Consider the following 25,956-nt stretch of genomic DNA (forward strand, 5'->3'; position numbering starts at 1 on the left):
GGAGTAAACGCTTCCATGTTAAAAGCAAAAATACATACTTAGTTTATCACTATCGAGTGGTACATTCAGACATTAACATCCGCAAAGCAGGAAATGAGTACATGTTTGCTGAATGAGACATATTAAATCATAAAAGCACCAAAGAATGTTTCTGCATTGTTGGAGATTCTCAGAAGTTTTTTTTCTGTTATTTTAATGAACACCTGATCCCCTTTATTGAAATCAAATATTGCCCCCAGGTAGCTATTGTCCAGCCATTGGTCTGGTTTCTCCCCTGTGCAGAAGAATTTCCGAACAGCCATTAATTCAATAGGTTGTGGGTATGCTGCTCCCTCTTTGAAAACTGTCTGCTTCAGAAACCCGTTTCTTTCAACACCACAAGTTATTTCTCCCAATAGGATCTTGGAGTAAATGAAGTAATGTCCAGATTTTTTAATCACCAAAGCTCCTTCCTTATAGTCAATTCCACGCAAGAAAGCAAACCCTTTGTTGTGCTCCCACTGTAGTCGGTCATACCCAGAGGCACTGCAGTTACATCCTGAAAGAATAAGAACATCTATAAATATTGTTTCAAACAGCCAAGTTCCATTATCCTTTCCAGCATTATGAATTATCTACGATGATCATTCAAACTTTAATTGCTTCAACTACTCCAACACTCTCCTGACTGGCCTCCATCTTCCAGCCTCCTCTGCTGTCTGTGACCTATTTCGCACCAAGTTCAATTCATATACATTAGTTCCTAGTCCAGCAAACCCTCAATTTTAAAAATCTAATCTTGATGTTTCATTCTCTCACTTCTCCCATCTTTGTAACCACTTCCTACCCTACAATACTTTGAGAACTCTACATTCTTCCAACTGTGGCCTCCTGTGTATCTTCCGCTTCCTTCATCCTGTCACTAGTAAGCCACTTTTCAGGACCCTTTCTCCAAATCTTTTCACCTCTTTTGAAACACTGCTTAAAACCGACCTCTTTAATCTACATTAGGCCTATATTCCATTGAACATGGAAGGTTAAAGGTTTAACTGAGGTGTATAAGATGATTAAAGGATTTAACAGGATAGGTACAGGAAATATTTCCCCTGGTGAGAGTCCAGAACAGGGGAGAATAACCTTAAAATTAGAGTGATGTTGTACAGGGCTGATGTCAGAAAGCACTTTACAAAAAAGGCAAGTAGAAATCTGGAACCTTTCCCCAAAAAATATTATGGTTAGGGGTCAATTGAAGGGATCAATATAAAGATTTCAGTCTAATGATTCACCTCATTTATAAATCAAAGTGAATCTGGGTAAGTGTTCCCTAATCTGCTTTTGAGTTAAACTGATGAAAGTTTTTTCTTTCTAACCTTCTCTTCCAAATGCTTTTGCCTTCACATCACCTGTATTTCTCTGACTGACCAACAACCGTGGCAGCATGTTTTTAATAAATAGGAGCTATATTTCCTTTAAGCACACAAAGAAGGCAATGGGATGAAGACACCTCATGTATCTTTTTCCCTAGTCATATTGCTCATTGAAATTGAAAATGGGAGGCTCTTATGAGCAACTGAAGAGAAAGCCCAAGACCATGAGGTGTGGAGGAGTGATCTGTCCTTAGGCAGATCACCACCACAATTACAACCATTCAACTTTGTATCAGGTATGACTCCAGCCATTGAACAGTTTACATCTTGAACCCTGATGCATTTTGTGCTTGGATTTCTTGGTTCATTTCTCCGTCAATACTGTCTGTATGTCAAGGTAAGTTTTTCACATCTCTTCTTCAGCTATGGTCTTCATATCTGGATGAGCTAGGTCATTCATATCTGGATGAGATCTGGAACTGAGTAGTGAAACCCAAATTGAGCACTAGTGAGCAGATTATTGGTGAATAGATGTCTAGTTGAAACACTATTGATAATTCCTTCAGTCCCTTTATTGCTGATTGGAGACGGCAGAGAGGACAGTAATTGACAGAGATAGATTTGACCTGTTCGAGAGGATAAGTTCCACTAATGAAAAGTGGAACTTTTTCAAGGAACAAATACTGGGTGTCCTTGATAGGTATGTCCCTGTCAGGCAGGGAGGAAATGGCCGAGTGAGGGAACCATGGTTCACGAAAGAGGTGGAATGTCTTGTGAAAAGGAAGAGGGAAGCTTATGTAGGGATGAGGAAACAAGGTTCAGATGGCTCGATTGAGGGTTACAAGTTAGCAAGGAATGAGCTGAAAAAGGGGCTTAGGAGAGCTAGGAGGGGACATGAGAAGTCCTTGGCGGGTCGGATCAAGGAAAACGCCAAGGCTTTTTACTCTTATGTGAGGAATAAAAGAATGACCAGGGTGAGGTTAGGGCCGGTCAAGGACAGTAGTGGGAACTTGTGTATGGAGTCAGTAGAGATAGGCGAGGTGATGAATGAATACTTTTCTTCAGTGTTCACCAAGGAGAGGGGCCATGTTTTTGAGGAAGAGAAGGTGTTACAGGCTAATAGGCTGGAGGAAATAGTTCTTCGGAGGGAGGATGTACTGGCAGTTTTGAATAAACTGAAGGTCGATAAGTCCCCTGGGCCTGATGAAATATATCCTAGGATTCTTTGGGAGGCAAGGGATGAGATTGCAGAGCCTTTGGCTTTGAACTTTGGGTCCTCACTGTCCTTGGGGATGGTGCCAGAGGACTGGAGAGTGGCGAATGTTGTTCCTCTGTTTAAGAAAGGGAATAGAAATGACCCTGGTAATTATAGACCGGTTAGTCTTACTTCGGTGGTTGGTAAATTGATGGAAAAGGTCCTGAGGGATGGGATTTACGACCATTTAGAAAGATGCGGATTAATCCGGGATAGTCAGCATGGATTCATGAAGGGCAAGTCGTGCCTCACAAATTTGATTGAATTTTTTGAGGAGGTAACTACGTGTGTTGATGAAGGTAGGGCAGTTGATGTCATATACATGGATTTTAGTAAGGCGTTTGATAAGGTCCCCCATGGTCGGCTTATGATGAAAGTAAGGAGGTGTGGGATAGAGGGAAAGTTGGCAGATTGGATAGGTAATTGGCTATCTGATCGAAGACAGACGGTGGTGGTGGATGGAAAATTTTCTGACTGGAGGCAGGTTGCTAGCGGAGTGCCACAGGGATCAGTGCTTGGTCCTCTGCTCTTTGTGATTTTTATTAATGACTTAGAGGAGGGGGCTGAAGGGTGGATCAGTAAATTTGCTGATGACACCAAGATTGGTGGAGTAGTGGATGAGGTGGAGGGCTGTTGTAGGCTGCAAAGAGACATAGATAGGATGCAAAGCTGGGCTGAAAAATGGCAAATGGAGTTTAACCCTGATAAATGTGAGGTGATTCATTTTGATAGGACTAATTTAAATGTGGATTACAGGGTCAAAGGTAGGGTTCTGAAGACTGTGGAGGAACAGAGAGATCTTGGGGTCCATATCCACAGATCTCTAAAGGTTGCCACTCAAGTGGATAGAGCTGTGAAGAAGGCCTATAGAGTGTTCGCTTTTATTAACAGGAGGTTGGAGTTTTAAGAGCCGTGGGTTATGCTGCAACTGTACAGGACCTTGGTGAGACCACATTTGGAATATTGTGTGCAGTTCTGGTCACCTCACTATAAGAAGGATGTGGAAACACTGGAAAGAGTGCAGAGGAGATTTACCAGGATGCTGCCTGGTTTGGAGGGTAGGTCTTATGAGGAAAGGTTGAGGGAGCTAGGGCTGTTCTCTCTGGAGCGGAGTAGGCTGAGGGGAGACTTAATAGAGGTTTATAAAATGATGAAGGGGATAGATAGAGTGAACGTTCAAAGACTATTTCCTCGGGTGGATGGAGCTATTACAAGGGGGCATAACTATAGGGTTCATGGTGGGAGATATAGGAAGGACATCAGAGGTAGGTTATTTACGCAGAGAGTGGTTGGGGTGTGGAATGGACTGCCTGCAGTGATAGTGGAGTCAGACACTTTAGGAACATTTAAGCGGTTATTGGATAGGCACATGGAGCACACCAGGATGATAGGGAGTGGGATAGCTTGATCTTGGTTTCAGATAAAGCTCGGCACAACATTGTGGGCTGAAGGGCCTGTTCTGTGCTGTACTGTTCTATGTTCTATGATAGGACATATCTGGCTAATCTTCCAAATTTCTGGGTAGATACCAGTATCATAGCTACACTGGAGCAACTTAGCTAGGGTTGTGGTACACAGACCTTGAGCAGTACATCCAACATGCTGTCAGGGTTCATAGTCTTTCTTTTGTCCAGAGGATTCAATTACTTCTTAATATTGAACAAACTAAAATGATCTGAAACTGGTATTTATGGTGATGGGTATGACAAAGTAGCTGAAAAAAATCATCCACTCAGCACTTCTGACTAAAGATTGTTCTTAACGCTTGTGTTTCATCTACTGGAATGTGCTCCCAGCTCTGCTGCACATGGGGCAGGATCAATGAGGGCCAGGAGACTTCTGACTGACACATTAAATGCTGTGAAAATGGCTATGTCTCTGGATATGATTGTCTATGGGACAACTTCCCCAACTTCTAACTAACCTTGTAGCAGTTACATAAAACCGAGACTTTGTCAGGCATTAAGAGGTAACCATTTAGTTTGGGAATTGAATCACATAAATGGATAGCAGATTCTCTTTGTTGTGATGTATGAGTGACCTTTTATAGAAACATTGAAACTAGGAGCAAGAGTAGGCCATTCGGCTCTTTGAGCCTGCCATTCAACGTGATCATGGCTGATCCTCTATCTCCCCATACACTTTGATACCATTAAAATCTAAAAGAAATCTATCTCTTTCATGAATACACTCAGTGACTTGGCCTCCACAGCCTCTGTGGTAGAGAATTCCACAGGTTCACTGCCCTTTGAATTAAGAAGTTTTTCCTTATCTCAGTCTTAAATGGTTCATCCCTTTATCCTGAGACTGTGTCCCCTGGTTCCAGATTCCCCAACGAGGGAAAACATCCTCCTTTCATCTAATCTGTCCACTCCTGTTAGAATTTTATGTTTCAATCTGATCTTCTCTCATCTTTCTAAACTCTACTGAATGTAGGCCCAGTCAAACATTGGACAGTCCCGCCAACCCCAGAGTCAGCCTAATGAACCTCCACTGCATTCCCTTGATGCAAGTATATCCTTTCTTCGGTAGGGAGACCAAAACAGCTTGCAAAATATTCCAGGTGTGGTCTCACCAAGGTCATGCATAACTACAGTAAGACATCCCTAATTCTGAACTCAAATCCTCTTACAATGAAGGCCAACATTCTATTGGCCTTCCTAATTACTTGCTGCACATGCCTCTCCACTTTCATTGATTGGTGTACAAGGACACCCAGATCCCTTTGTACATCCACACTTCCCAATGTATCACCATTTAAATAATACTCTTCCTTTGTGTTTTTCACACCGGTGTATAACTTCACATTTAGCCACGTTGTTTGCATCTGCCATGTGTTTGCCCATTCATTCAACTTGTATAAATCACCTTGATGCCTCCTTACATTCTTCTCACAACTCACAATTCCGCCCAGTTATGTGTTGTTAGCAAACATGGAACTGTTACATTTGGTTCCTTTATCCAGGTCATTTATATATTGTGAACAGCTGGGCCCAAGCACTGGCACTCGGAAAAAGACCCATTTATTCCCATTCTCTGTTTCCTTTTTAACCAATTCTTGATCCATGCCTATCCCATGTGCTTTAATTTTGCCCATTAACCTCTTATGAAGGACCTTATCAAAAGGCTAAGTTCAAATATGCCATATCCACTGGTCCTCCCATATCTATTCTACCAATTACATACTCAAAAAACTCCAATGGCATGATTTACCTCTCACAAACCCATGCTAACTTTGTCCAATCCTGTTAATGTTTTCCAAATGTTCTGTTATCATGTTTTTTTATAATAGACTCCAGTATCCGCCCCACTACTGATGTCAGGCTAACTGGTCTGTAATTCTCCCTTTTTTCTCTCCCTCCCTTTTTAAACAGTGGGGTTATGTTTGCATTCCTCCAATCTGTAGGAACTGCTCTAGAGTCCACAGGATTTTGGAAGATGAACCCCAATCCCTCCAGGGCCACAGTGACAATCCAAATCTTTCATGGTTTCCTGGGCTTGCCCATAAATTTCTTGTAGATTTATTGAATTCAGTTTGATCATGGCTGATCCTCTATCTCAGTGCCATATTCGCACTTTCTCCCCATACTGAAGCCCCTTGAACTGCCAGTAACAAGATCAGTAACAAGCACCTTTACAAGTTTTAAGACATCTTTATAAAATCACAGTTAGTGTTTTGAGGTTATTGCAGTGACATGGAAGACAATCTGAATTTAATTACTTGCCAAGATGTATTCTTACCAGTGACATGAGCTGCAGGCTTTGTTGAATCTCGGAAGATCTTGTCTAAATAACAAAACAGATATTATGCATAAAATGACGTTTGAACATGTTCACCATAATACATATTTGATAATTAGTTAGAAAAAGGTGTAGAGCCAAATGAATGATAGATTCAGCATCCCTTCAAAAGCAGCTACATTCAGGTAGGAGCAGCACTGAGACTACAGAAAATGACAGAAACAAAGGATGAAAGCATTGGCAATGATGGGGAAGAAATGAAGGTCAGTGAAGGTAAGAAAGCAAAGCTAATAGCAGTTTTCAACACAGAAGGAAGTAATTTGGCCCATTGTGTCTGCGTAAACTGTTTGATTGCAATATCCAGAACTCGAGTCATTGGATGTCAGTGAAGCAGAAAGTCACTGAAAGCAGTGGTTTGAAGGGAAAGAGGAAAGAGGCTGGGAGTAATACAATGGGGCAAGGAGGAAGGAAAGTGCCAGCGTGAACAGGGCATGGTGAAGTCTGTCAGTTCAAAATGAAAGGAACAATAGAGGAAAGTAGTGCGGGGAGAGCATATCCATAGAGGGAAGAAAACTAAAATAAAATGGAGGTGAGTGTGAAGAGTGCCATCTGAAAGAGGGCTAAGAATAATACATTCATGAGTACTGGTTTCAGTTGACAGAGAAGACTGAGCTTTAACGTGGGGCTGGAATAAGAGTATTACTTTGAATTAAGGAGCTAAAGAAAAATGCCAAGTTGAAAGGAGTGTAGAGAAGAAGACCCAGAACCGACAGTCATTACATGGCTGTGGGGTGATCTGGCCAAAGCAGGGACATATAATTCCAGAAAATGTACAGGACAGACATACCATTCTTCCCAAGTAGTACACATCAGCATTTAAGCTCCATTCGAGTCTCCTTCTATCTTTCATCATCCAACAGTGAGCATAATTAATCCTCTTTCAAATGAACATTAGAACATCAATAGGCCATTTAGGTCCTTGAACCTGTTCTACTATTGAATGAGATCATGGCTGACATGTTATTTAACTTCATAGTTGCCTTTGTCCCAAACCTGTTGATATGTTTAATAGATTTTTTTGTTAACCAATCTCATTTTTAACATTAACAATTCACTTACCATCAATTGTCGTTTCTGGAAGAGAGTACCAAAACTCTTTGTGCGTAGAAGTGTTTTTTCCTAATTTGTCTCCTGAAAGGTCTGGCTCTAATTTTTAGATTTTCCACAGCCCCCAAGGTATGTTTTGTGGTGGTAGATGCGGCCTGCTATTGACTGGTGGCAGGATCTTCTGGTCCCACCGCTATCAACGGATTTACCCTTTGCTCACACCCTCTACTGCTGAGAAACTGATGGCTGGGGGTCAAGATGTAGAATCAATTTGGGTAGAGATAAGATGTAGAAAAGGTAAGAGGTCACTTGTGGGAGCAGTTTATAGTCCCCCTAACTGTAGTACAGAGTATACAGGAATAATAAATTGGGTGTGTAAGAAAGGTGCTGAAAGGTACTCATGAGTGACTTTAATCTACAAGTAGATTAGGTGCATCAGATTGGCAAAGGTAGCCTGCAAAATAAGTTCATAGAGTATATTCAGGACAATTTTTTAGAGCAGTACATTATAGTGCCAACCAAGGAGCAGGTCATTCTAGTAATGAGACAGAATTAATCAAGAACCTCACAATAAAGGAGGCTCTAGACAACAGTAATCATAATAGGATAGAAGCTTGCCTCCATTTGAAGGTGAGAAATGTAGGTCTAAGACTAGTGTTTTAAATCTAAATTAAGGTAATTATAAGGATATGAAGGTAGAGTTAGCTAATTTGAACTAGGAAACTAGGTTAAAAGGTAAGATAGTAGAGATGCAGCAACAGACTTTTAAAGAGGGATTTAATAACTCTCAGCAAAGATTTAACCCAGTGGCATAAGGAAATTAAGTGTAGTATCAATTGGAAAAAAACACCGTGCAATTCTGTGAAGGTTCAAGGCACGCCTAGAAATCAAATAGATTTTAAGAACTATCAAAGAATGACTAAAGAAAACAGAAGAGATTGAAGTATGCGAGAAAGGTAGCTAGAAATATAAAACAGGTAATTAGAGTTTCTACAAATATGTAGAAAGGAAAAGAGTAACTGAAGTGAATGTTGGTCCTCTAGAGAGTCAGTCTGGGAATTAACAATGGAAAACAAGGAAATGGTAGGTTTTTGAGTAGGTATTTTGTGTCTGTCATCACTGTAGAAGATTTAGAAAACTTCCCAAAGATATTTGATAATCGAAAGGTGAAAATTTTAAAACAATCACCATCACTGGGGAAAATGTGCTGGGAAAACTATTAGACATAAAGGCTGACAAATTCCCAGGAGCTGATGGCCTGCTTTCTTGGGTCTTAAAAGAAATGGCTGTAGAGATAGTGGAGGCATTGTTTATAATCTTAAAATTCTTTAGATTCTTAAAGAGTCCTAGCAAGTTGATAAGTAGCAAATTAAACACCTTTATTCAAGAAGGGAGACAGCAGGAAACTATAGACCAGTTAGCTTAACATTTGACCCAGGGAAATTGCTAGAATCTATTATTAAGGAGGTTATAACAGGATACTTAGATAATCATAATGGGATCAGGCAGAGTTGACACGGCTTTGTGAAAGATAAATCATGTTTAACTAATTTATTAGAGGAAGTAACAAGTAAGAGGGATAAAGGGGAACCTGTAGATGTGTGCTTGGATTTCCAAAAGGTTTTTGACAAGGTGATATATCAAATGTTACTGCACAAAATAAAAGCTCCTGGTTAGGGGGTTGCCTATTAGAAACATAGAAAACTACAGCACAAAAACAGGCCCTTCGGCCCCACAAGTTGTGCCGAACATATCCCTACCTTTTCGGGCTACCTATAACCCTCCATCCTATTAAGTCCCATGTACTCATCCAGGAGTCTCTTAAAAGACCCTATTGAGTTTGCCTCCACCACCACTGACGGCAGCCGATTCCACTCGCCCACCACCCTCTGTGTGAAAAACTTCCCCCTAACATTTCCCCTGTACCTACCCCCCAGCACCTTAAACCTATGTCCTCTCGTAGCAGCCATTTCCACCCTGGGAAAAAGCCTGAGAGTCCACCCGATCTATGCCTCTCAACATCTTATATACCTCTATTAGGTCTCCTCTCATCCTACATCTCTCCAAGGAGAAAAGACCGAGCTCCCTCAGCCTATCCTCATAAGGCATGCCACTCAATCCAGGCAACATCCTTGTAAATCTCCTCTGCACCCTTTCAATCTTTTCCACATCCTTCCTGTAATGAGGCGACCAGAACTGAGCACAGTAGTCCAAGTGGGGTCTGACGAGGGTCTCATATAGCTGCATCATTATCCCCGGACTCCTAAACTCAATCCCTCGATTGATAAAGGCCAGCACACCATATGCCTTCTTAACCACCTCCTCCACCTGCGGGGCCGATTTTAGAGTCCTATGGACCTGGACCCCAAGGTCCTTCTGATCCTCTACACTGCTAAGAGTCTTTCCCTTTATATTGTACTCCTTCATCCCATTCGACCTGCCAAAATGGACCACTACGCACTTATCTGGGTTGAAGTCCATCTGCCACTTCTCCGCCCAGTCTTGCATCCTATCTATGTCCCTCTGTAACTTCTGACATCCCTCCAGACTATCCACAACCCCACCAACCTTCGTGTCATCGGCAAACTTACCAACCCATCCCTCCACTTCCTCATCCAGGTCATTTATGAAAATGACAAACAGCAAGGGTCCCAGAACAGATCCCTGGGGCACACCACTGGTGACCGACCTCCATTTAGAAAATGACCCATCTATACCCACTCTCTGCCTCCTTTGGGCAAGCCAGTTCTGGATCCACAGGGCAGCAGCCCCTTGGATCCCATGCCCTCTCACTTTTTCTAGAAGCCTTGCTAAAATCCATATAAATCCATATTAGCATAAAGGACTGGTTAGCTAACGGAAAGCACAGACCAGGGATAAGTAGGTATTTTTCAGGTTGGCAAGCTTTAATGAGTAAAATGCCACAGGGATCAGTGTTAGGGTCTCAACTATTTACAACAGTGATGGGCAACCTTGGCTAGTGAGTGGGCCGCATGAGTGGCCCTCTTTCATCTCGATGGGCTGCAAGATTGAAATCGGGCATGTTCACTAACCGTGGCCCCATGAATAAGATTAAAGAAAAATAGGGAGGTAATAGTCGGAGATTTTAATTTTCCCAACATTGACTGGGACAGCCATAGTATTACAGGGTTGGATGGAGAGGAATTTGTTGAGTGTATTCAGGAGGAATTTCTTATTCAGTATGTGGATGGCCCGACTAGAGAGGGGGCAAAACTTGACCTCCTCTTGGGAAATAAGGAAGGACAGGTGACAGAAGTGTTAGTGAGGGATCACTTTGGGACCAGTGACCATAATTCTATTAGTTCTGAGATAGCTGTGGAGAATGATAGGTCTGTCCCAAAAGTTAATATTCTAAATTGGGGCAAGGCCAATTTTGATGGTATCAGGCAGGAACTTTCAAAAGTTAATGGGGGGAGTCTGTGGGAAGGAAAAGGGACGTCTGGTAAGTGGCATGCTTTCAAAAGTGTGTTAACCAGGGTTCAGGGTAAACACATTCCTCTTAGAGTGAAGGGCAAGGCTGGCAGAAGTCGGGAACCCTGGATGACTCGGGATATTGAGACCCTGGTCAAGAAGAAAGAGGCACATGACATGCACAGGCAGCTGGGATCAAGTGAATCTCTTGAAGAGTATAGGGGATGTAGGAGTAGAGTTAAGAGAAAAATCAGGAGGGCAAAAAGGGGACACGAAATTGTTTTGGAAGATAAGGCAAAGGAGAATCCAAAGAGCTTCTACAAATACATAAAGGGCAAAAGAGTAACAAGGGAGAGAGTAGGGCCTCTTAAGGATCAACAAGGTAATCTATGTGCAGATCCACAAGTGATGGGTAAGATCCTAAATGAATATTTCTCATCAGTATTTACTGTTGAGAAAAGCATGGATGTTAGGGAACTTGGGGAATTAAATATTGATGTCTTGAGGAGTGTACATATTACAGAGAAGGAGGTGCTGGAAGTCTTAAAGTGCATCAAGGTAGATAAATCTGCAGGACCTGATGAGGTATATCCCAGGACGTTGTGGAGGGTTAGGGAGGAAATTGCGAGTCCCCTAGCCGAGATATTTGAATCATCGATAGTCATGGGTGAGGTGCCTGAAGATTGGAGAGTGGCAAATGTTGTGCCTTTGTTTAAAAAGGGCTGCAGGGAAAAGCCTGGGAACTACAGGCCAGTTAGCCTCACATCTGTGGTGGGTAAATTGTTGGAAAGTATTTTGAGAGACAGGATCTACAGGCATTTAGAGATGCAAGGACTGATTAGGGCCAGTCAGCATGTCTTTGTGAGTGGAAAATCATGTCTCACAAATTTGATTGAGTTTTTTGAAGGGGTAACCAAGAATGTAGATGAGGGCAGTGCAGTTGATGTTGTCTACATGGACTTTAGCAAGGCCTTTGACAAGGTACCGCATGGTAGGTTGTTGCATAAAGTTAAATCTCACGGGATCCAGGGTGAGGTATCTAAATGGATACAAAATTGGCTTCTTGACAGAAGCCAGAGGGTGGTTGTAGAGAGCTGTTTTTCAAACTGGAGGCCTGTGACCAGCGGTGTGCCTCAGGGATCAGTGCTGGGCCCACTGTTATTTATCATTTATATTAATGATTTGGACGAGAATATAGGGGGCATGGTTAGTAAGTTTGCAGATGACACCAAGATTGGTGGCATGGTGGACAGTGAGGAAGGTTATCTCCAATTGCAGCGGGATCTTGATCAATTGGGCCAGTGGACTGACGAATGGCAGATGGAGTTTAATTTAGACAAATGCGAGGTAATGCATTTTGGTAGATTGAACCAGGGCAGGACTTACTCAGTTAACGGTAGGACGTTGGGGAGAGTTACAGAACAAAGAGATCTAGGGGTACATGTTCATAGCTCCTTGAAAGTGGAGTCACAGGTGGACAGAGTGGTGAAGAAGGCATTCGACATGCTACGTTTCATCAGTCAGAACGTTGAATACAGGAGTTGGGTCGTCTTGTTGAAGTTGTACAAGACATTGGTAAGGCCACATTTGGAATACTGTGTGCAATTCTGGTCACCCTATTATAGAAAGGATATTATTAAACTCGGGGCGGCACGGTAGCACAGTGGTTAGCATTGCTGCTTCACAGCTCCAGGGACCTGGGTTCGATTCCCGGCTTGGGTCACTGTCTGTGTGGAGTTTGCACATTCTCCTCGTGTCTACGTGGGTTTCCTCCCACAGTCCAAAGATGTGCGGGTTAGGTTAATTGGCCATTCTAAATTGCTCCTTAGTGTCCTGAGATGCTTAGGTTAGAGGGATTAGTGGGTAAATATGTAGGGATATGGGTGGGATTCTGGTCGGTGCAGACCCGATGGGCCGAATGGCCTCTTTCTGCACTGTAGGGTTTCTATGTTTCTATAAACTAGAAAGAGTGCAGAAAAGATTTACTAGGATGCTACTGGGACTTGATGGATTGAGTTATGAGGAGAGGCTGAATAGACTGGGACTTTTTTCTCTGGAGCGTAGGAGGCTGAGGGGTGACCTTATAGAGGTCTATAAAATAATGAGGGGCACAGATCAGCTAGATAGTCAATATCTTTTCCCAAAGGTAGGGGAGTCTAAAACTAGAGGGCATAGGTTTAAGGTGAGAGGGGAGAGATACAAAAGTGTCCAGAGGCGCAATTTATTCACACAGAGGGTGGTGAGTGTCTGGAACAAGCTGCCAGAGGTAGTAGTAGAGGCGGGTACAATTTTATCTTTTAAAAAGCATTTAAATAGTTACATGGGTACGATGGGTATAGAGGGATATGGGCGAAATGCGGGCAATTGGGATTAGCTTAGGGTTTTTTAAAAAAAAGGGCGGCATGGACAAGTTGGGCCAAAGGGCCTGTTTCCATGCTGTAAACCTCTATGACTGAATGACTCTAAATACATTTAATACAATACGCGGGAGAGCAGGAACAGGCTACTGAGTTGGATGATCAGCCGTGATCATAATGAATGGCAGAGTAGGCTCTAAGGACCAAATGGCCTACTCCTGCTGCTAGTTTTTATGTTTCTGTAAGGAGTTATAAAAAATGCTTAATCATTTATATATTAATAGAACTAGCATCAACCTCAAATGGTAAAACAAAATAAATATTTACGCTTTGGACACAGAGGGAGCACACGGCACTCACAGGCAATGCTGTGAGCAATTAGCACACACCTCATTTCGCTTGCCCTTGAGTTACGTGCGTATCACTTCAGTCATACCAGTAGGAAAAAACTGCAGATGGAAATCAGAGGAATGTGACAATCCTGCACATTCATGCGGGCAACAGTCAAAAAATGTCTTGTGGGCTGCACTCAGAACACAGATGGGCCGCTTGTGGCCCCTGAGCCATAGGTTGCCTACCACTGATTTATATATCCATGACTTTGATGAAGGGACCAAAGGTATGGTAGCTAACATTTACTGTAGGCAACAAGGGAGGTAGGAGAGTAAGTTGTCAAGTGGGGATAAAAAGACTACAAAGCGATATAGACAAGTTAAGTGAGTGGGCAAAAATTTGGCAGGTGAAGTATGATGTGGGAATATATGAACTTGGTCACTTTGGCAGGAATAATAAAAAAACTGAATATTATTTAAATGGACAGATATTGTAGAACTTGCAGATATAGAGGGATCTGGGAATCCTGGAACATGAATCACAAAATGCAGGAACAGCAAGTAATTAGGGAGACAAATGGTCTGTTGGTGTTTATTGCAAGGGGATTTGAATACGAAAGTAGAGATGTTTCACTGGAGCTGTACTGCGCCTTGGTGAGATCACACTTGAAGTACTAGTACCAGTTTTGGTCTCCTAATATGAAAAAGGATAGAATTGCACTAAAGCAATTCAAAGAAGGTTCACTTAACTCTTTTCTGAAATTAAGATTACCTTATGAAGAAAGGTTGAACAGGTTGGTCCTATGCCCATTGGAGTTTATTAAACTGAGAGGAACTTCATGGGGAAGATGTTTCCTATCACAGGGAGACTAGAACTAGGGGACACTGTTTAAAAATAAGGGATCTCCATTTAAGACAGAGATAAGGAAATTTTCTTTCTCTGTGCGAAATTCTCTTCTTCAAAGAGCATTGGAGATTGGTTCATTGAATTTATTCAAGGCAAAGTTCGATAGTTTTTTTCATAGGCAAGGAAGTCAAGGGTTATCAGGAGCAGAGAGGAAAGTGGAGTTGAGACCACAATCAGATCAGCCATAATCTTCAATGGCAGTACAGGCTCGAGGGGCTGAATGTCCTACTCCTGCTCCTAAGTCCTATGTTCATACATTAATATATTGTAAATTTTGATCAAATCAGTCCCTAATCTTCTAAATTGGAACAATACAACACTAGCTTGTGCAACCTTTCCTCCTAATTAAAGCCTTGGGGCTCGGGTATCATAATGGTAAATCTCCACGGCATGTCCTACAGGGGTAATATATCCTTCCGCTGATGTGGTGCTTAGAGCTGCTCACAATATTTTAGGTCTGATCTAGACAGGACTTTATATAGCTGAAGCAGGACTTCTCTAGCCTTCACATTTTAGTCCTCCAAGTTTTAAAAAAAGCATTTCTTGAACCTTATTGATTATCATCTGTAACTGTCCTTGACATTTTGACCTTCAAGTCCCTTTGAGCCTTCACGGTTTCTAGCTTTGGTCAGCTGTAACTGAGTTGGTAGCACACTGAGTCAGTTGGTTCAGGCTCCACGCCAGGATTTTGGCACAAAAATCATTTCCCTGCAGTAGGAGGCGCTGCATTTCAGATGAGATGCTAAACAGAGACCCTGTCCTTTCGGGTTGATGTTAAAGGATAATGGCATTATTTCAAAAAAGGCTAGGGAGTCTCCAGTGTCCTGGCCAATATATGTCTCTGAATCAACAATACAAAATATAGATTATTTGACCATTATCACATTGCTGTTTATGGAGTTTGGTGCCGCATTTCCAATAGTGACTGCACTTCATGTAAGTATTTCACTGCCCAGAAAGTACCTTATTCTCTCCTTTTATCTCAAATTTGTTTACACTGAAATCCATTTGCCAATAGTATTGCTGATTCATCCAATCTATCAGTATCCCTTTGTAATTTTATTCTTCCATGTATACTGCTTACAATGCCACCTATCTTTGTAACATCAGCAAATTTGGATATGTGGCTTTCTATCCCATTATCTAAAATCTAAGTCATCAATAAATACAGTGAACAGTTGAGGCCCCAACGTATATCTTTGTTGGGAGGATCAACAGGTTGATATTTGATCAGTCGTCACATCTTACCAATTAGAGTACTTTCCCATTGTCCCTGCCACTCAGGCTAACTAGTCTATAATTCCCTGGTTTTTCTCTCTCTCATCTTGCTTAAATAGGTGAGTGACATATGCAGTTTTAGAATGTAAAGGAACTGTTCCCAAATCGAGAGAACTTTGGAAGATCCAAGATCTGCAGTGCTGCGAGAGGATATAAAGTTACATCCAAGAGTGAAATCCATGTTAAATTTAGCTACAGCAAGAACCTTGAGCAGAAACATAAGTAACATTTGGAGTCCGAAAGCATCTGTATGAAGCTGAAAAAATGTCTAGTACAGTCACTAGAATGAAGTGTTGCACTCTACAGATGCAAGAGTTGGACTCTGAAGAAAGAGGGTAAGGATAGCAACTTTTGAAATGTGCATATGGAAGAGAATGCTCAGTATCAGCTGGGTGGATGGAAAGACAAATGAATGATTTGAATCAAGAGTAGAAGTTCAAGAATCAAAGGGTTACTAAGTACAGAGAGAGAGAGAAAAAAAGATAGCCAAGTATGGACATTGGAAACAAAGACCTGAGAACCTTCTTCTGGCAACAACTGAAGGAGACATTGAGGGTAAAGATAGAAGAGGAAGAAGATAAATTGGATGAGAGAACAACACTGAGATGAGTGTCCCGAATTTTTATGGAAATGGAAGGGATCTTTGACTTAGATAAAATAGCACCAGAGCCCTGATTCCACAAATCCTGCAATCAACCCCAGCACCCACCATTTTCACCATGGTGGAGAAATGGAGTAGGTTGTAGTTTAAACATCCATAATTCATGGAGGCAGCTGCACATGTAAAAGTGTAGCTACATTCAAACAAATACAATTTTCATTGAAGGGATGTGAAAAACATGACTCCTGGGCTTTAGACAAAAAGCTTCTGGAGTCATTTGGAGAGGTGCTGTACACTTTTGGATATGTACAGTGTCCCCTTTCGGAGAGATAAGGTGCCCTTTGAGATTGTTAAAATTGAATTGGAACTGTCAAATTGTCAAGGCAGTTAAATCTGCTTTCTAAATGAAAAGAAAACAACTTGCTGCAACTACTTGCAATGTCACTAGCTGTCTGTTGACATAAACTTGAGGGTTATCATTATAGGATTAGTGCTGCTTGATTTATTCCACAATGTTGCATTATTACAGTGGGAGGGCCTGAAGGTTCACAATTTGATTGACTGCTCCAAGTGGTTATAAATTCTTTGATGTTGGGCTGTGAATTTAAATAGTTGTTTTTCATAAGGCATTAAATACTTGAAGGAATTTAAATACATTGAATGTATCAATGAGAATGTTTTTTAAATAATGAAATCGTCAATTGACACTTAGAACTTTGTTTTATTTAATCTCTTGGTGGATACTGGGCGAGTTGGCATAGAGAGAGTAAGGGAAAATAGTGACGGCTGGGTTGGGCTGAGTTGACACTAAATTGGCATTGGGGCTATAAAGAGCCATGGAGGATGGGTAGAGAATCATGGTTGGCATAGAAGGTGTGAGGGGCCATGGGGGGTGGGTGTGGGGCCCGACGTGGCATGAATTGTAATGGATAGGGCATGGTGTTTCATTGAATTTGTTTTACAGCTGGGACAAAATCGCAGAGTTTCATGCAGCCTTTCTCAGTTCCTGACAGTCCTGCGCCTGCCTCGAGGGGCAGTGCGCCCAAATCCAGTGACCCCAGCACAGCCCCCCACTTTAAGTATCTGCAGGAAAGACTAACATAATTTAGAGAGGTGGTGGGAAGGATTCAGTTATGCCATTGCTCATCATCAATGGGAATAGATGTGCATGGACTAGGTCAGAATGGAATCTTGCAGGGCTGTACGTTGGGCATATTGTTGTTTATAGAATCCCTACAGTGCAGAAGGCCGATTAAGTCTGCACCAACTCACCACCAGAGCATCTTACCCAGGCCCACTCACTGCCCTATCCCCCAACCTACACACTTTTGCACACTAAGGGGCAATTTAGCACAGCCAATTCACCTAACCTGCACATCTTTGGACTGTGGGAGGAAACTGGAGGACCCAGAGGAAACCTATGCAGACATGAGGAGAACGTGCAAACTCCACATAGATAGTCACCCAAGGCCGGAATTGAACCTGGCACTATGAAGCAGCAATGCTAACCACTGTGTCCCCATGCCATTTATCATCAGGATAAATAATTTACATGAGGTTGTTTATGCAGCTATTCATAAATCTGCTGATAGCACAAAAACGTGCACAGGGGTTGGAATATTTAGACAAAATAATTTGATTGCAAATTAATTTAATTACGTTAAGGGCCTGGGCATGAGAATGTCTGATGTCTTTTGATATTGGTAAGTGCAGTGTCATGTCGTTGAAAAGGGAAAACCCCATATATGTGTACTATGCAGGGTTCCTGTTGAAGGTTAGACATCAAGAGAGGGACCTGGGGGTTTCAGTTGATCATACAATCATTGGTATTGCATTAAATGTTCAAAAGCAGCATGAGATAACACCATTGGGAAAGCAAAAAGCATTTTACGTTGAAGTATATTGTAAAACTAAGGGTGCTATATGAGCCTTTGATATGGAGCATTTGATTTATGTTTTCAAGCATGTTGGGACTATGAAACTTAAATGGAAGGATAGTGATCAATACAATACTAGAGAACAAAGAACAGAATAAAGAAAATTACAGCACAGGAACAGGCCCTTCGGTCCTCCAAGCCTGCACCGACCATGCTGCCCGACTGAACTAAAATCCCCTACCCTTTCAGGGACCATATCCCTCCATTCCCATCCTATTCATGTATTTGTCCAGACGCCCCTTAAAACTCACTATCGTATCTGCTTCCACTACCTCCCCCAGCAGCGAGTTCCAGGCATCCACCACCTTCTGTGTAAAAAACTTGCCTCGTACATCTCCATAGAACCATAGAACTATAGAAACCCTACAGTGCAGAAAGAGGCCATTTGGCCCATTGAGTCTGCACCGACCACAATCCCACCCAGGCCCTACCCCCACATCCCTACATATTTACCCACTAATCCCTCTAACCTACGCATCTCAGGACACTAAGGGGCAATTTTAGCATGGCCAATCAACTTACCCGCACATCTTTGGACTCCTTTAAACCTTGCCCCTCGCACCTTAAACCTATGCCCCCCTAGTAATTTAAGAGTCAATTACACCCTGGGAAAAAGCTTCTGACTATCCACTCTGTCCATGCCCCTCATAATCTTGTAGATTTCTATCAGGTCGCCCCTCAACCACCATCATTCCAGTGAGAACAAACCAAGTTTCTCCAACCTCTCCTCATAGCTAATACCCTCCATACCAGGCAACATCCTGGTAAATCTTTTCTGTACCCTCTCCACACTGGTAGTGTGGCGACCAGAATTGAACACTATATTCCAAGTGCAGCCTAACTAAGGTTCTATAAAGCCGCAACATGACTTGCTAATTTTTAAACTCAATACCCCGGCCGATGAAGGCAAGTATGCTGTATGCCTTCTTGACTACCCTCTCCACCTGCGTTGCCACTTTCAATGACCTGTGTACCTGTACACCCAGATCCCTCTGCCTATCAATACTCTTAAGGGTTCTGACATTTACTGTATATTTCCTATCTGTATTAGACCTTCCAAAATGCATTACCTCAGATAGAGCTCTTGTATAATTAGGGGGGAGGGGGCACCAAACGCTGAGGCTATTTTCATTAGAGAAAAAGAAGGTTACAGGGGTTATATTTTCAAGTTATGAAAATATTAGATTCTGTCCGGTTGGCTCGGTTATTTGGGGTGGATAGGTATAGTAGCACCAGCCAGCATGAGTGAAAAATTTAAAGAATAGATTAAATGTTGTGAAGTATTTATTTTCAGGGTCATTGCTCTTAGTAACAGATAACTGGAGTGGTAGTGAGTATGAGTTCCCTGCAGTTCTCCAAAATGGAATTGGGCAGGTTCCTGAGTGAGGAGAACATTTCTAGTCTGGGCATGTTGTTGGAGAGGTAAAATGACAAAGAATGATAAATTTCATATCCTTAGATATTTTTAAACTTGCAACTAAACTCAATACACCCACCTTTATCCCATATCATTTAATACCTTTGGTTAACAAGAACCTATCACCTCAGATTTAAAATTAATGATTGAAAAATCCAAGAATCAGCTCCAGGCTTTTCTACTGTCGACATCCCAACAACACCATCAATTACTAACATTCACACTGATCCCTGCTGCTGACTTTGTCCAGTGTTGATACCAAACTCTTCTAAACATGACCAATCCTTCCTGGTACCTGCTCCAAATTCTGCCAATGTCACCAGTACAATTATCAGCAACCCCTTGCAATGTCAACATTAACCATTTCAAATTTCACCAACAAACGCTCACAGATCAGTTACAGTATGGATTAGTTACAGAATAAAGCTCCCCCCTAAAACTGTCCTTCAATCAGCCCAAATCTGATATGGCATTGGGCAGATATCAGTAACATTAATCTAACAATGTGCCTGCTTTGTAATAGGATCAGACAAGAAGATGCATGATTTTTTCTATATTCTACACCAGCCATCCCTGTGGTCTTTCTGAGTATTTTGAGACAAATCGAGTGTTGTGGACCTTTACTGCATTTATATTGTTCCAATTCAGTGTCAGACCCTCACAGTGTCACCTTAATCCCATCAAGTTGGACTGGACACGAATTCAAATCTCAGGGTAAAAGGTTACTTAACTATCTCAGCAAATCACACATATTCCTAGATAATAATCATGCAATATACAATTCTATTGAATGTATAAATCTTGCAGGAATATATTACTGCACTTAGTAATTTGTTTTAATTTAATGGTAGTTTCACTCACCTTGGAGACTTCCAACAATAAGTGAAGTGTTCTGAAATAAAATAGGGGAAAAACAGTCAGAATGTGCAACAATATCAGTATTATGGAAGTACTCACCCAGAGGTCCTGGCCGGATTGTTAAAGCAGTGCATTGTGGTTTTATGGAAACCTTGATCAGATTCACTGCTCTGTTCCATTCTTCCTGTCAGTAATTCCATTTGCACTAAGACCCACCACCTGAAATGTTAAATTGTATTTCTCCTTTAGGGGCTGAATATTTCCAGTATTTTCTGTTTTTAATAGTCTACATTACCTATCTGATTGACAGCCTCTGGGAATTAGTATGACTTTTCTATTAAAGCATTGAAAGCTTCATTGCAGCAGAATTCCTTTCTGTTTAATGTTAACATTTGGTTCAGGAAGGATTAGATAGTGAACTGGTTTAGCAAAGCGCTGGAAAGAGTGCAGAGGAGATTTACCAGGATGCTGCCTGGTTTGGAGGGTAGGTCTTATGAGGAAAGGTTGCGGGAGCTAGGGCTGTTCTCTCTGGAGCAGAGGAGGCTGAGGGGAGACTTAATAGAGGTTTATAAAATGATGAAGGGGATAGATAGAGTGAATGTTCAAAGACTATTTCCTCGGGTGGATGGAGCTATTACAAGGGGGCATAACTATAGGGTTCGTGGTGGGAGATACAGGAAGGATATCAGAGGTAGGTTCTTTACGCAGAGAGTGGTTGGGGTGTGGAATGGACTGCCTGCAGTGATAGTGGAGTCAGACACTTTAGGAACATTTAAGCGGTTATTGGATAGGCACATGGAGCACACCAGGATGATAGGGAGTGGGATAGCTTGATCTTGGTTTCAGATAAAGCTCGGCACAACGTTGTGGGCCGAAGGGCCTGTTCTGTGCTGTACTGTTCTATGTTCTATGTTCAAAGCCATATTTAACCCCAGGAGTTTAAATGTAATGCAGGTAGATGGAATGAGATTCTTCTCAGAGCTCTCCTTCACCGTGACACCACACTGTCACACAACATGCCATCTTAATACCATTCTTGTTTTAATTAATATGTTTGCTGGATTTGGTGCTGCTCGACACATAATTCCATCCAGTGTTTATTTCACTTGATGACAAAGCAGAATAGCAGGAAATGGAATCTATATTCTAGAGTAAGACTTGTTTTCACCACACTTACATGTCTCTGTGGCTTTTAGATTAGGTAAGAAGTTTAACAACACCAGGTTAAAGTCCAACAGGTTTATTTGGTAGCAAAAGCCACACAAGCTTTCGGAGCTCCAAGCCCCTTTTAGATCAACCATAGATGTTCAGTCAAACAATAAATATCTGACAATAAAATAGATAAAAATAAAAATATATAAAATGGAAGGAGACATAGAGGGCAGGTTACATTGTGTGAACTGGGAAAGTGCTTGAAGCATCATCACCCTGTTTCTATAATGTTCCCAGAATTAGGTTAATCCGCCAGTGGTATTGACCCAATTCTAGACTAGAATGATAGAAAGTTATAGCACAAAATTATGTCATTTGGCTATTGGTTATGTGCTACCTCTGCACTAAACCAATCCAAAACTAATCCTAACACCATGCTGTCTCCCCCATAACTCTGTACATTCTTCTGTTTAAGATATTTATCTAATTTTCCTTTTCAAGTTTCAGTGTTCACTCCTTGCAAAATCCTGTCTATTTTAATTATGATCATCTTTCTTCTCACTTTCTTAGTGATAATTTTAAATGAATCACTAATTCTTCAAACAGCAAAAATAAACTTTCCCTATTCATTCTGTTCATGGCACCAGCCATGACTCAGTGATAGCTCTCTCATATCTGAGTTGAATATTGTGGGTTCAAGCCCTACTCTGGAGACCTGAGCATATTCAGCCTCATGCTAAAGTGCCGTACAGAGAGAGGCACTTGGAATGCCTTTGAATTAGATTTTAAACCAAGCCCCAACTGCCATCTCAGGTAAACGACACCACCAAAACTTATTTAATTGCTGTTTGCGGGTCCTGATGTGCAGATTAGTTGCCTGTAACACACAGTAACACATACATTGCATACGATTCTTACGTTCTTCCTTTCTGTTATCTCTAATGCTCACTCAAAGCATTTCTCATGTTTATTCACAAATTCTGTGAAAAACTTGCCCTGACTTATTTTCTTACTTATAACTTCCTCATCAATTAATTTATGGGGTTTTGGATTTCTTCACCATAAGGTCAGTTTGCCAATTCCGTTCACATCTTGAAATAAGTTCAACCTTGAAACCTCTTTTCCAAAAATGGTCCAACTTTTTAGCTTTCCTTTAAAACTTAAATTCCAGATACTTATCATTACCTTTCTGGGCCTATCCTACTCTTCTTAGAATATTTCACAAGCAAATTATACTTGTGTGCCTTGAAGAGTATCTTCACTGGTCCTGCTATCTCAGTAAGTTTTTGTTAACATGTCTAAGAAAATGAATAGCATGATTTTTGTGGTAATTATTTGTTGCTACAGGAATACCTCTGCCTCGCCTGAGTCGCTCCCAATATTAATAAATGATAGAGCAACACATCAGATCTTGTTTTAGTCTTAAACTACTGTGACTTTTACAAAAGATGAACATAAGTTAATATGCTGACAGTAATTTGCAAACATATTTACAGTAAAATTATTATATCTAATTCATTGAACAACAAGAGATTGCAGTTTTAATGCTTTGCTATTTTGAAAATAATTTTTATGCAAAATCTTTTCTATAATTTACCAATTTATGTCACAGCTCAAACTTTTCCCCTCCCTTTGTTATAACCCCAGATCTCTGATCGAATGAACATTATAATCTCGCACTCTCTCTCATAATCACAAAGTTAATGTACTCTATAACCCCATTACCTTCCTCCTGATCACACGCTGTATCGCTACTTTATGCAATCAGACATTCTACTTAGTACAATAGCAGCTCTTTCCAACTCTGTCTTTTTGCAAATTGATGTGGTTCAATTTGATTATCTTTATCCCTTTATTTATTAAACATTGACATGATAAATATACCAGAACATTCTATAATGTCAATTAAATTCTTGCAGATATCTGATCCATCTCGATATCTTTAACTTTCCGAGTATAGTCACTGTCACTGTCAGGTCTGTTCCAATGCTGTTCTCAAACTGATCATGAGGAACAAGATTTGAAAAATAGCTTATGTTCATCCCTACCATTTCCTTCCATTCTGCCTCATGGGGAGGTGGTGGCATAGTGGATTGTCACTGGACTAGTAATCCAGAGACCCAGGGTAATGGTCTGGGAACTGGATTCGAATTCCACCATGGCAGATGGTGAAATTTAAATTCCATTAAAAAACCTGGAATTCAAAGTCTAATGGCCATGAAGCCATTGCTGATTGTCGTAAAAACTCACCTGGTTCACAAATGTCCTTGAGGGAAGGAAACTGCTGTTCTTTGCTGGCCTGGCCTACATGTAACTCAAGATGTGGTTGCCTCTGAAATGGCCTAGCAAACCAATCAGGTCAAGGGCAATTAGGGATGGCAATAAATACTGGTCCATCCATTGATTCCCACATTCCATGAATGAAAAGAAATACGGAATCATATAGTCCACATTGAACGTTTAATCGTGATAACCCACCCTCCTGAAACAACAGGCCCAACCTGCTCAGTAGCCTGTGTATACACTCTGTGGTTACAGCACACAAGCCGCTCTCACACATGGCAACAAAGCAGATTCCCACCACTCAACCTTGTGAGAGTTATGCTGATTAATAAACCCTGGCAGTCTTCAACATCAGCGAATCACCTTTATTTGAACAATATGACTCTCAGCAATGTGACTATTAATTCAGTTCATTCATTCGGACGGCACGGTAGCACAGTGGTTAGCACTGCTGCTTCACAGCTCCAGGGACCTGGGTTCGATTCCCAGCTTGGGTCACTGTCTGTGTGGAGTTTGCACATTCTCCTCGTGTCTGCGTGGGTTTCCTCCGAGTGCTCCGGTTTCCTCCCACAGTCCAAAGATGTGCGGGTTATGTTGATTGGCTGTGCTAAAATTGCCCCTTAGTGTCTTGAGATGGGTAGGTTAGAGGGATTAGCGGGTAAATATGTAGGGATATGGGGGTAGGGCCTGGGTGGGATTGTGGTCGGTGTAGACTCGATGGGCCGAATGGCCTCTTTCTACACTGTAGGGTTTCTATGATTCTATGATTTATGGAGAGTTTGTTAGTGACTTGTGGTGAACATAGCAACCCTGAGAGCTTCTCTGACTTTAATTGATTAGATCCCTGGGTTAGATTTATTTTTGCTGACATATACTTGACCTGTTCAACAATCAAAATAATGTACATTCGAGGGGAGGTGATGGCCTAGTGGTATTGCTTCAGGAGGGGGGTTATCACGATTAAACATTCAATGTGGACTATATGATTCCGTATTTCTTTTCATTCATGGAATGTGGGAATCAATGGGTCCAGAAACTCAGCTAATGTTCTGGGGACCCAGATTCGAATCCCGTCACGGCAGATTGTAGAACTTGAATTCAATAAAAAATATCTGGAATTAAGAATCTACTTATGATCAGGAAACCATTGTGGATTGTTGGAAAAACCCCATCTGGTTCACTAATGTCCTTTCGGGAAGGAAATCTGCTGCCCTTACCTAGTCTGGCCTACATGTGACTCCAGAGCCACAGCAATGTGATTGACTCTCACTGCTCTCAGGCAATGAGGGATGGACAATAAATGTTGGCCAGCCAACAACGCCCATGTACCACAAATGAATTTTTAAAAAATTCTTCTTGACCCTAGTCATTTCCAGCCCTGGAGGATTCTGTGCAGAAGTGAAAGTGTCAAGCATTTTGTTAATACAGTCCCGTTATACATTGTCACAGAGGTATCAATTAGCTGATAGGCTCAAAAGTGTACAGTGACAAAATAGTAACTGACATTCCAAATTTTATTTTTGCATGCGGATTGCAGTTATCTACATGTATCTTCAACAACCTAATTTTGTATAAGAGAAGGATAAGTTGTACAGGGTTTACCTTGTTGGCTAAAAACATGGAACTGAATTCCTGAACATCAGATCGCAGTCTCCACAGATAAAATGCTCCAAATCCATCTCCAATCAGAGCCAATAACACCAGCATCAGAAGGAACTTGTGTGCAAAAGTCAATTTTTTCCGTTTAGTCGAGGTTGCAAAAGGGACTGTGTCTGTCTGTCCATCCACAACAAAAATTGAAGGATAAACATAATTGTCCCCCATTTTTGGGGCTCCTTGAGTGCAAAAAATCAATCAAGGAAAGAACTATCTGGTAAAGTTCGATTTAAAACCAAAGTGATGTTCATCAATTCAAGAGTGCCGCCGGTCCCCAGACAGAATCATTCACTCTGT

The 25,956-nt window shown here is 41.5% G+C and overlaps 1 protein-coding gene across 1 annotated transcript; it reads right to left on the bottom strand.

Moving 5' to 3' along the window:
* Positions 1–25,956, bottom strand: LOC144507526 (tumor necrosis factor ligand superfamily member 14-like). The gene is made up of 4 exons (XM_078234655.1): positions 25,606–25,956; positions 20,572–20,602; positions 6,343–6,387; positions 1–538 (listed from the first exon to the last, which is right to left on the bottom strand). The coding sequence occupies exons 1-4, from the start codon at positions 25,825–25,827 to the stop codon at positions 123–125; spliced, it is 714 nt and encodes a 237-aa protein (XP_078090781.1). The 5' UTR covers positions 25,828–25,956; the 3' UTR covers positions 1–122.

The sequence above is a fragment of the Mustelus asterias genome, chromosome 19 (genome assembly GCF_964213995.1).
Source record: "Mustelus asterias chromosome 19, sMusAst1.hap1.1, whole genome shotgun sequence".
NCBI lineage: Eukaryota > Metazoa > Chordata > Chondrichthyes > Carcharhiniformes > Triakidae > Mustelus > Mustelus asterias.

What these genes read in the sequence shown, in the direction of transcription:
- LOC144507526 (XM_078234655.1), bottom strand. Translation starts at nt 25,827, where the DNA reads ATGGGGGACAATTATGTTTATCCTTCAATTTTTGTTGTGGATGGACAG. An exon ending in CCATGTTTTTAGCCAACAAG is followed by an intron (nt 20,603 to 25,605) that starts GTAAACCCTGTA and finishes ATTTTATTTCAG; the next exon opens with AACACTTCACTTATTGTTGG. An exon ending in TATTGTTGGAAGTCTCCAAG is followed by an intron (nt 6,388 to 20,571) that starts GTGAGTGAAACT and finishes TTTGTTATTTAG; the next exon opens with ACAAGATCTTCCGAGATTCA.